The 12621-nt window shown below is 32.5% G+C and overlaps 1 protein-coding gene across 1 annotated transcript; it reads left to right on the top strand.

The window, feature by feature from the left end:
* Nucleotides 1–3: 3 nt before the first annotated feature.
* LOC110467287 (NADH dehydrogenase [ubiquinone] 1 beta subcomplex subunit 8, mitochondrial-like) lies at nucleotides 4–12296 on the top strand. The gene is made up of 5 exons (XM_021524352.1): nucleotides 4–135; nucleotides 3289–3512; nucleotides 5191–5264; nucleotides 9558–9642; nucleotides 12049–12296. Exons 1-5 carry the CDS (start codon nucleotides 39–41, stop codon nucleotides 12115–12117), a joined length of 549 nt encoding a protein of 182 aa, XP_021380027.1. The 5' UTR covers nucleotides 4–38; the 3' UTR covers nucleotides 12118–12296.
* Nucleotides 12297–12621: the final 325 nt, after the last annotated feature.

The raw sequence follows: 12621 nt of genomic DNA, 5'->3' as shown, positions 1-12621 counted from the left end.
AACCTCCCTTATGTACAACTCTTCAATGTCCTTGCAAAATGGCCTCCGTTCGAGGGTTTTCGAAGGCCAGTCGAATATTAAACCAAGTTACAAGACATCAAAGATGGATTCATACATCATCAGTTGCTGCTGGAGGTAAAACATTATCTCATTCATATGGAAATTACAGTAGCACACTCATGACGTGTGACTTATATTTTGCGGGATGGGTTATATTAGTCCGATTATATTTATTGTGTGCCCTTACACAAGTTACAGTATGGTTTATATAGGTTTAGCACATCACTGAGTTAATAAATAATTTTTGTTTAAGAATATATATAACATTATTTGTATACGTATCGCACCCACTAGATACCTCACCCCCTGATACTCGGCGCGTCTGAATACCCAATACTACCCCATAGGTACGACCCAGTTATGTAGCCAATACTACTTTAATACTGTGAATTCTCATATTTAGAGAAGTTTTTTTACTCTTATCTGCCATATTTTGTCGAAAAATATGCAATTTGGTGCAGAAAACATCACTGAAATGCAGCGACTATGACCCAGATACTATCTTATACTACCCCATACGACCCAGTTATGTACCCAATACTACTTTAATACTGTGAATTCTCATATTTAGAGAAGTTTTTTACTCCTATCTGCCATATTTTGTCGAAAAATATGCAATTTGGTGCAGAAAACATCACTGAAATGCAGCGACTATGACCCAGATACTATCTTATACTACCCCATACGACCCAGTTATGTACCCAATACTACTTTAATACTGTGAATTCTCATATTTAGAGAAGTTTTTTTACTCCTATCTGCCATATTTTGTCGAAAAATATGCAATTTGGTGCAGAAAACATCACTGAAATGCAGTGACTATGACCCAGATACTATCTTATACTACCCCACAGTTATGCACCCAATACTACTTTAATACTGACGAATATCAACATTGTAGAAGTTATTTACTTCACTTCTATATGCCATATTTTATCGGGGAATATATGCAATTTGGTGCAGAAAACAGTCAGTTCGACCAACAGCCTATCAGTAAAATGTGTTTTCTCGAGTTATTCCCCTTTATACAGTAACTTTGCCGCTCCCAATACTACTTCGACGCTGTGAAATATCACCTAAAACAGAGTAATTTACTTTCTTTCTGCCGTATATATTTTCCTCAGAGAATATGCAATCGGATGCAGAATAATTGACCAGCATACTGAGGCTAGAAACAACTCTGTGCAAGAAACAAATACGACCGGAGGCGAATAATATTATAAATGGTCTAAAAATACTGTCTCCGATACCGACCCAACACTATTCAAAATGTCCATGTTAAAGTGTTATGCACCCAATAATACTTTGATACTGTCATATATCACGTAAACAAAAGTAATTTACTTTCTGTCAGCCGTTTTTTCTCGGAATGCTTGCGATTCGATGCAGAATAATTGGCAACTGCACAATATATAACCCAAATTACAAATGCTCAAATGAATACATTGTTCAATAGTAAAAGTTAAAAAATCTGATAGTAAAAATGAATTTCAAAGCACAGTACTTAGTTCATCCGAGCATATTAAACATACAGAATTTGTAAATTTAAAATTAAAAGAGGTGCTCGAAATTTCCCGTGTTCAGGCCCGGTTTTAGAATTCTAATAAACATTTTTTCTCTTTTAACTCTCTTGCAATAGTATCTGATCATGTGTTCATTTGGTAAATTGGTAAAACTAAAAACTGATCATTTGAAATGTGATGAAAATGTTTGTTAACTAATAAATTTCGTAAACTTTCAGTTTTGGTTTGTTGACGATAGACTGCCATTCTTTGACATAGTCCATTTCCAGTTTGACCTATTTAAAATTCAGAGCATCTCTTACAAATTACAGCATATATATATTACATTTCTTGATTTACAATTCATATTACATCTCATTTCAAATATTTTGCCATTCTTAAAAGCAAACGAGTTACATTCAACAATCATACTACATGTTCCACATCTATGTTTCATACACTTTGTCACGCTGTAATTTAAATTTATTTTCTCATCAAATTTTGACTTGCACAATAAACGTTTCAGATTCCTTGGTTGTCTTTGGCAATTAAATATTTTCTTCTTCTCCTAGACACGTTTTATTTTTTTGCTATTCTTTAAAATTTCTTCATGAACTTTCATAATTGGAAACATGTTAAAATTGTTAAGGTTGAATGTTGTAACAAACGGTATAATATCCTTAAGTTACAAAAAAAAAAAAAAATCCTTTTGACTTGTATTGGCACTATTTGGGTCGCTAACTGAAATTGGACCCTTCTCCTTAGCGCTTTGAATACCATTAAATATAAGTTGGTCTGGATAGCATTGTTTTCTAAGATTATCTACTAAATTATTTAATCGCTCCTCTCACTTATATTTATCACTGGCTACGATAACTTATCAAGATGTCAAACAAAATGGAATGTTAACTTATGTATGTTTGGTGTGACTGGAATGAAAACAAAGATAGTTCTAGATCTGGGAATCAGTTGGTTTGCTATACAAATCTGTAGATATGTGTCAGTTTGTTAATTCTACCAAAACATCTAGAAAAGGAAGTTTATCATCACTAACTTCCATAGTATACTGTATATCTAAGTGTAAGGAATTTAACTCTGACTGAAAATCAGAGACATTCTTGTCCGGGGGCCAGATGATAAAACCATCTAAAAATCTCATTTTTTTTTCTTTCAAAAAATCAGAAAATTCTTTATCTGAACTCTGTTCTATTTTGTCATAAAGAATCTCTTCCAAATATTCTAACACTAAAGTAGCATAAGTAGGGGCAACTGAAGTACCTAATTGCCGTACCCTTACATTGCTGATAATGGTTACCATTGAAATGAAAAGTGTTTTTTTCTAGAACATTTTTAGAGCTCTTATTATAAATTCTTTATTAAACCTACTGTCTAAATTAAAAAATGTTTTGTTTTATTTTATATATATATATATACATGTAAAATGCTCATTCGTTCAGCAACATCAAGCAAGGTCTGTTCCTGGATAGGTGACATATGCCCCTTTGTATGTTACAGAAGTGGCAGGGGTGTAGACAAGTCCGTTATCTGAATTATAGTAGCTAGTTGTCTGTTGATGACATGTAAGGCCTGGAAATGAATTTGAAAATTGCACAAATATCATAGGCCACAATGCAGCATGTAGCCCATATTGTAAGTTTTACATATTTATGTATCCTATATGATTATGATCATGTATCAGTTTTGTTTCACTTTTGATGTGATTCAGATGTTGCTCCCTGGAACTACCTTTGGAAACCAGAGGAAAAAGCCCCTATGACAGATAAAGAGAAGGAAAGAGTTTCTAAAAAATATGGTCTTATCAAAGACGACTACAAACCTAGGCCGTACAGTGGTGACTACCCTGATCTGAAAGGAGTAGGTGCTTGGGACAGAGACAATATGGAAGTGTGGGATTATCCAGAGACAAAAAAGAATTTTATGGAACCGGGTGTAAGTAAAATAAAACATGAATGTCCAGCTTGTAAGCTACATGTGTGGATATACAAAATGTTTATATTTTTCTTCTGTTGTTATAATTTTACCCTTGATACTAGTATCACACATCTGTGTAGACAAATTGATTTAAATTTCCTCGCTATAACAGTTGTGTTCCTTCTACATTCATCGAAATTCACACATTAGTAAAAGCAGAAAAGTATTAGAACTACATGTAGTGCAAACATTTTCAAATTTTCAGAGCCCCAATCAGATATAAACATTAACTCAAAAATAAAACACAAAGAATAATACTGTAATAATACAGTTAACTATAGCATATATAGTTGCAGATATGATATAACTACCAGGGTGAAAGCCGTAACCTTTTTGGATTCAAAGGTCAAAATCACATGAGTGCCATGCAACTTTTTTCCAGACCGAGTTGTTCAATTCCATAAGTGTGCCTCCTTTGTTAAAGTGTTGACGTTTGACTCCTAGATTGTTTTTGGAACTGTCAGCAGGCTACATGTAATTCTATAATATGAAATTGTACTTCCCTGCTAGACTAGTTACAGTGAAAGCTAGAACGTAATTCCACCTACATGGTATATATTGAAATTTCACAGGATGATTAGCCAGGAGATGAAGATTTGATGGAACCATATTTATCTAGGGGTCAGAACTAAAGGTCAAAGATGAGATCAGATTAATACATTGTGTGAAAATTATTATCAGATTAATATTGCAGGTAAAGAATATATGCATCTTTCAAACTAGGACTTTGTTATTGAAACTTCACAAGATAATCCATAGGGTGGGGAGGAATCCAATTTGGTAGTCAACAGTCATGGTCCCATTGCCATATAAAAGCTCATTTCTTAAAAAAATGTGTTTCTAGATTTATCAAAATGGCCGCAAATTGAGGCATGAAGAACCTGTCTATTTTGAGACCAAAGGTCACAGTGATCTGTAATTTATATTTGAAAAATGTTTCCCAGATCAAAGTAGAGTACATGTATCTTTAATTTCCACATGAGACTTTTAAAATTACAGGATAACAACCAAGAATTTTTTCCTCTACTCAAAAAGGAGAAAATGTTTTCAATGTGACCTTCAATAAGAATATTTTGCCATGATTGCTCAAATATGCAGTTGAACAATACAAGACTGATCTATAGAGCTATTCAGGTCCATGTTTTATTATGGACAGCTTACAATTTAACTGATTGTAGCTAGTTGAAGCTGAAAATGGAAGATTCATATATATATATATATATATATAATATATCACTTATAATTACATAATGTATATTCCTTAAAATTTGCAGATTAATGTTTAAGTTTCCATTTCTAAAAACCTACAAGGAAGCAATAATTACTGTTTTCTTTACACATTTTACTGTCAGGTGTGTTCATTTTCAAATCAATATTCCTGTGCTGCGTTTGTGAACTGGAATCGTATTGGAGATAGTTATTCTTAATAGCATGTATAGGACAAACCTTAGAAAAACAAATGAAAGTGCAGTACCATTTATAACCAGGCCTAGGGCTTCTCGAAAACTTACGTTTTATTAAATTTTTTGGTGTTCAATCTATTTAGAAAGAAATATGAAGCTATTGGATTGTTACATTGTATATTCATATTTTATTTACCATAATTTTAATAGTTTTATTCTTTTTGTAATTTCAGCCATACTATGATAGGGATGTCGAAATGCAGGCCAGATACAGTGAGAGTTTTCAATATGCTTCTCGGGCGCGCCTGTAAGTACAGTATGATATTACGTTTCTGTAGTATCCACTCAATAATTTCTTGCTCCGTATAGCCATGTTTCCTTTCCATTTTCAATATATATACCGATATATTAATTACTTGTGACATGTTTATTTGCAAGACGTTTGTTTTGCAGTGAAGGTACCAATGCCATATGTTTTAAAACCTGGCAAAGACATCTGTAGTGTTACCACAATTATCAAACTGAGTTGTAGGATTTCCAAAAGTAGTGATTTGAAACAACAGCAGTTTAAGCAAGGCATACAAACAGGAACCCCATCAGAACTAACGACACTTCATCCCCTGTAAACACCCTTTTCCTTTAACTCATTCACCCCAACATTTCTAATAAGTATTGGGCATAGAATATTCGTTATATTTAGTTAGTTAACTTTCGTAGATTAAGCCTGACAAAGTTTGCTAGAAAAACTTACCTTGTCCTACTTTCAAGGTCACAAAACTTGCTCCTTTTATCAACAATTAATATTAAACAAAACTTCAGTTTTCCCTGACCCCTAAGTGCATATTTGTGACACCATGTATGCAGGCACTTACTTTTACAGCCATGTGATGTTATCATGTTACCAAAAAGAAAATTGAAAAATAAAATGACCAAATATTTTATCAGGTTATTGCCTTCTATCTTGAACAAAGATATGAAATGTTGATAGTCCGATCACAACAATCCCTAACTCAAACCTTTAAAAGAGTTGTTTTGTAATCCCAAGATAAATAAAATGAATCCATGTCCCTGAGAATACGTATATGTTTATATCATTATAAATATGAATATAAATTTTTTAATAATATACTTTTAACAAATCAATTGGAGATGCATGTTTAGATTTTAATGATTTGATATTGAAGACGTTTGAGATTAGTGGAACAAAATTAATATTGTATTATAGAAAAATTACCTATCAACAATTCATCACCCTTGTTGTATAGTATATAAAGGTGTAGGTACATAAGCTGTGTAACTTTTATAGTATGATACTATTATTAGTCTTATTCATCTGGTTTTTAGACTCAATCTGTTAACTTGTCTACAGTTTAATTACTTTCAACTCTGCCTATAAATAATCTGGATGTTCTTGTATTAAAAAAGGCCATGCAATGAAAGTAAAGAAATGTTCCATTTTTGACGTGACTTGAAGACAATTATGTCCTCTTTTTTATTAATAGACATTGTCGTCCTTGAATACCTAAAAGATACTATTTATTTATGTATATCTGTATATGTTAACACCCGTTAGCATCATATTACATTTATAACCTTATATGGAAAATATCTATCGACAAAATGAATTTATGTTGATTTTATAATGATTACAATAATTTTACAATAGTTAATGTTTTGTCTTTCTATAACCTTGTACCACATAATGTGACAATGACCAATACTTCCACCAAGGGCAATGCTATATTACACTAATTAGCGCTATCACTATTATATTAGTTGTAATATATTTAATTTGACATTGCATATTGATTACAAATGATGTTAGTAATTGTGTAAAGGTAAGGGTATTGTTACCATTAACAGTGATATCACCTGTGTAAAGGTAAGGGAATTGTTACCGTTAACAGTGATATCACCTGTGTAAAGGTAAGGGGATTGTTACAATTAACATTGATATCACCTGTATAAAGGTAAGGGCATACGTATTGTTACCATTAACAGTAATATCACCTGTATAAAGGTAAGTGTATTGTTACAAATAACAGTGATATCTCCTGTATAAATGTAAGGGTGTTGTTGCCATTAACTGTGATATCACCTGTGTAAAGGTAAGTGTATTGTTAAAATTAACAGTGATATCTCCTGTGTAAAGTTAAGGGTATTGTTATAATTAACAGGGATATCACCTGTGTAATGGTAAGGGTATTGTTACCATTAACAGTAATAGCACCTGTATAAAGGTAAGGGTATTGTTGCCATTAACAGTGATATTACCTGTGTAAAGGTAAGGGTACTGTTACAATCAACAGTGATATCACCTGTGTAAAAGTAAGGGTATTGTTACAATTAACACTGATATCACCTGTGTAAAGGTAAGTGTATTGTTACCATTAACAGTGATCTCACCTGTGTAAAGGTAAGGGAATTGTTACCGTTAACAGTGATATCACCTGTGAAAAGGTAAGGGTATTGTTACCGTTAACAGTGATATCACCTGTGTAATGGGAAGGGAATTGTTACCATTAACAGTAATAGCACCTGTATAAAGGTAAGGGTATTGTTATAATTAACAGTAATATCACCTGTGTAAAGGTAAGGGGATTGTTATAATTAACAGTGATATAACCTGTGTAAAGGTAAGGGTATTTTTACAATTAACAGTGATATCACCTGTGTAAAAGTAAGGGTATTGTTACAATTAACTGTGATATCACCTGTGTAAAGGTAAGCGTATTGTTATCATTAACAGTGATATCACATGTGTAAAGGTAAGGGTATTGTTAAAATTAACAGTGATATCACCTGTGAAAAGGTAAGGGTATTGTTACCTGATTAACAGTGATATCACCTGTGCAAAGGTAAGGGTATTGTTACCTGATTAACAGTGATATCACCTGTATAAATGTAAGGGTATTGTTGCCATTAACAGTGATATTACCTGTGTAAAGGTAAGGGAATTGTTACCGTTAACAGTGATATCACCTGTGTAAAAGTAAGGGTATTGTTACAATTAACAATGATATCACCTGTATAAAGGTAAGGGTATTGTTACAGTTAACAGTGATATCACCTGTGAAAAGGTAAGGGTATTGTTACAATCAACAGTGATATCACCTGCCTAATGGTAAGGGTATTGTTACAATTAACATTGATATCACCTGTATAAAGGTAAGTGTATTGTTACAAATAACAGTGATATCTCCTGTATAAATGTAAGGGTGTTGTTGCCATTAACTGTGATATCACCTGTGTAAATGTAAGGGTATTGTTACCATCAACAGTGATATCACCTGTGTAAAGTTAAGGGTATTGTTATAATTAACAGTAATATCACCTGTGTAAAGGTAAGGGTACTGTTACAATCAACAGTGATATCCCCTGTGTAATGGTAAGGGTATTGTTACAATTAACACTGATATCACCTGTGTAAAGGTAAGGATATTGTTACCATTAACAGTGATCTCACCTGTGTAAAGGTAAGGGAATTGTTACCGTTAACAGTGATATCACCTGTGTAATGGGAAGGGAATTGTTACCATTAACAGTGATCTCACCTGTGTAAAGGTAAGGGAATTGTTACCATTAACAGTAATAGCACCTGTATAAAGGTAAGGGTATTGTTATAATTAACAGTAATATCACCTGTGTAAAGGTAAGGGAATTGTTACCATTAACAGTAATATCACCTGTATAAAGGTAAGTGTATTGTTACAAATAACAGTGATATCTCCTGTATAAATGTAAGGGTGTTGTTGCCATTAACTGTGATATCACCTGTGTAAATGTAAGGGTATTGTTACCATCAACAGTGATATCACCTGTGTAGAGGTAAGGGTATTGTTACCATCAACAGTGATAGCACCTGTGTAAAGGTAAGGGCATTGTTACCATTAACAGTGATATCACCAGTGTAAAGGTAAGGGTATTGTTACAATTAACAGTAATATCACCTGTATAAAGGTAAGGGTATTGTTGCCATTAACAGTGATATTACCTGTGTAAAGGTAAGGGAATTGTTACCATTAACAGTGATCTCACCTGTGTAAAGGTAAGGGTACTGTTACAATCAACAGTGATATCCCCTGTGTAATGGTAAGGGTATTGTTACAATTAACACTGATATCACCTGTGTAAAGGTAAGCGTATTGTTATCATTAACAGTGATATCACCTGTGTAATGGGAAGGGAATTGTTACCATTAACAGTAATATCACCTGTATAAAGGTAAGGGTATACTTATAATTAACAGTGATATCACCTGTGTAAAGGTAAGGGTATTGTTACAATTAACAGTGATATCACCTGTGTAAAGGTAAGGGTATTGTTATAATTAACAGTGATATCACCTGTGTAAAGGTAAGGGTATTGTTACAATTAACATTGATATCACCTACATATTTGGATAGGATTGATACATCACTGGTACAACAAAGTTAACTTTTGTTATAAATCGGTGATATAAAGTTGCTGATCTGGAGATGATTGCTAATTATATAAAAACACTTTTAGTCAGAGAGGGACCTCGAGGGTAAAGTATTGATGGATTATTAACAGACTCCTCAACAGAAATTGACTATATCAATATTTTTATATCTTTCAGGGGGTCACAGCTTATTTTTGTTGTTATTATGATAGGATTTCTAATCCTTAACGATCATCTTGGACAGCGTAATTACTTTCCAATGGTAAGTATATTGACTGTCACTTGTCCTTTAATTCGTCACATTGTTTATTCTATGGTTGGTCATTTTACATAAGTTTCACATATATAGCAGACACACTTGTATTTCTGGCAGTTTATATGATGCTAATCAGTTCATTAACAAATAGTTGATAACACAGCAGCTGCTTATAGTACTTTGATCATGTCACCTTGTCACTGGCAGGTACCTGTCAGGCCCCTTCTTTATGAAATGAATTATCATTGATCACCTTTTTTCTTTCGATACAAAAGCTTTTTCTTAGAGGTTTTCATGTCATGAGTGAACGGAGGATAAAAATATGTCATGTCAGTAGGCGGTGGCTTTCAGACATATTTACAATGAAATGCAAGTGTGTTACAATGAAATGCAAGTGTGTTACAATGAAATCATAGTGTGTTACAATAAAATCATAGTGTGTTACAATAAAATCACAGTGTGCTACAATGAAATCATAGTGGGTTACAATGAAATCATACTGTGTTACAATAGAATCATAGTGTATTACAATGAAATCATAGTGTGTTACAATGAAATCATAGTGTGTTACAATAAATTCACAGTGTGTTACAATAAATTCACAGTGTGTTACAATAAAATCATAGTGTGTTACAATAGAATCAAAGTGTTTTACAATGAAATCATAGTGTGTTCATTACAATAGAAACATAGTGTGTTACAATGAAATCATAGTGTGTTACAATAAAATCATAGTGTGTTACAATAAAATCACAGTGTGTTACAATAAATTCACAGTGTGTTACAATAAATTCACAGTGTGTTACAATAAAATCATAGTGTGTTACAATAAATTCACAGTGAGTTACAATAAAATCATAGTGTGTTACAATGAAATGGATTATGTTGAAATGCTTGTAGTTTAGAATGAAATGCTTGTAGTTTAGAATGAAATGCTAATGGATTATAATGAAATCAATTGAGCATTTCTGATCACAAATGATGTTGGTGGTTCATCCATGTATTGTATGTTTCTGATCACCAGCTGTTGAATTGGTTGGTGGTCGAAAAAAGTATTCATATTGGGAGGACTAATTTGGTTTAAACAGTTGTAGGACATATTTTTCACATGACTCTGAACACAATTTATAGATTCTGAATTGATATAACATAACCCTACAAGTATAACATTACCCTACAATTATAACATTACCCTACAAGTATAACATTACCCTACAAGTATAACATTACCCTACAAGTATAACATTACCCTACAAGTATAACATTACCCTACAAGTATAACATTACCCTACAAGTATAACATTACCCTACAAATATAACATTACCCTACAAGTATAACATTACCCTACAAGTATAACATAACCCTACAAGTATAACATTATTCTACAAATATAACATTACCCTACAAGTATAACATTACCCTACAAGTATAACATTACCCTACAAGTATAACATTACCCTACAAGTATAACATTACCCTACAAGTATAACATTACCCTACAAGTATAACATTACCCTACAAGTATAACATTACCCTACAAGTATAACATTACCCTACAAGTATAACATTACCCTACAAGTATAACATTACCCTACAAGTATAACATTACCCTACAAGTATAACATTACCCTACAAGTATAACATTACCCTACAAGTATAACATTACCCTACAAGTATAACATTACCCTACAAGTATAACATTACCCTACAAGTATAACATTACCCTACAAGTATAACATTACCCTACAAATATAACATTACCCTACAAGTATAACATTACCCTACAAGTATAACATTACCCTTCAAGTATAACATTACCCTACAAGTATAACATTACCCTACAAGTATAACATTTCCCTACAAGTATCTCATTACTCTACAAGTAAAACATTACCTTACAAGTATAACATTACCCTACAAGTAAAACATTACCATACAAGTATAACATTACCATACAAGTATCCCATTACCATACAAGTATAACATTTCCCTACAAGTATCTCATTACCCTACAAGTATCCCATTACCATACAAGTATAACATTTCCCTACAAGTATCTCATTACCCTACAAGTATAACATTACCATACAAGTATAACATTACTCTACAAATATAACATTACCCTACAAGTATAACATTACCCTACAAGTATCTCATTACCCTACAAGTTTAACATTACCTTACAAGTATAATATTTCTAAAGCATAATATTTTACTTTAGTGAAGCTAAGTGACTTCAACCACTCCATATCCATGTTCTACATCGTCAGTATCAATTTCACATCATCAAACATTTGGGGGAAATATTGATAGCCAACAAACCATAAGTGTGATATATAATTAATTTCTGTAACATGTAAGCATTATACATGGACATTAACCTATTATATTTTTATTTTTTTCGTTCACAGATGCCGAAACAAAAACCATATGATGAATCTGGAAAAAAGATTGTAAATTATTCTATGGAATCAGCCTAAGTGATTCAGTACATTCAGATTGAGTTTGAAACTGATGCATGTTTGAAGACTGTGGCTCAGTGTAAACCCAAAATTCTTTGTGTGAATGAATACCAACAGGTCGGTACATTTGTGTCGGTTCACGTGAAAAATAGCATTGTTATTTGTATTAAGTGTGAATAAATATTTGTAAAAACTGACAAGGTGTTTCTTGAATTTTTATATGCCCTTCAAATTTGACAGAAGTATTATGGTATGGGGTTGTCCGTCCGGCGTAAACTTTTGTTTGTCCTGCAATCTCCTCCTACATTTTTGACCGATTTCTTTGAAACTTAATATACATTATAATCATGATATGAAGTTGTGTCTCCCTTAAAAGAATTCTGATTCAACAATTTTTCCAAAAGTTATTGCCCTTTGTTCATTTCAGTATTTGATTTTTTGTCCGGAGATCACTGCCTACATTTTTTGACGGATTTCTTTGAAACTTAGTAGGCTAAATAATCATGATATGTTGTTGGGTTT

This window comes from Mizuhopecten yessoensis, unplaced genomic scaffold (assembly GCF_002113885.1).
Source record: "Mizuhopecten yessoensis strain PY_sf001 unplaced genomic scaffold, ASM211388v2 scaffold11169, whole genome shotgun sequence".
Classification (NCBI taxonomy): domain Eukaryota; kingdom Metazoa; phylum Mollusca; class Bivalvia; order Pectinida; family Pectinidae; genus Mizuhopecten; species Mizuhopecten yessoensis.
The sequence above is the reverse complement of the archived record's forward strand: the minus strand, read 5'-3'. Positions and strand labels throughout refer to the sequence as shown.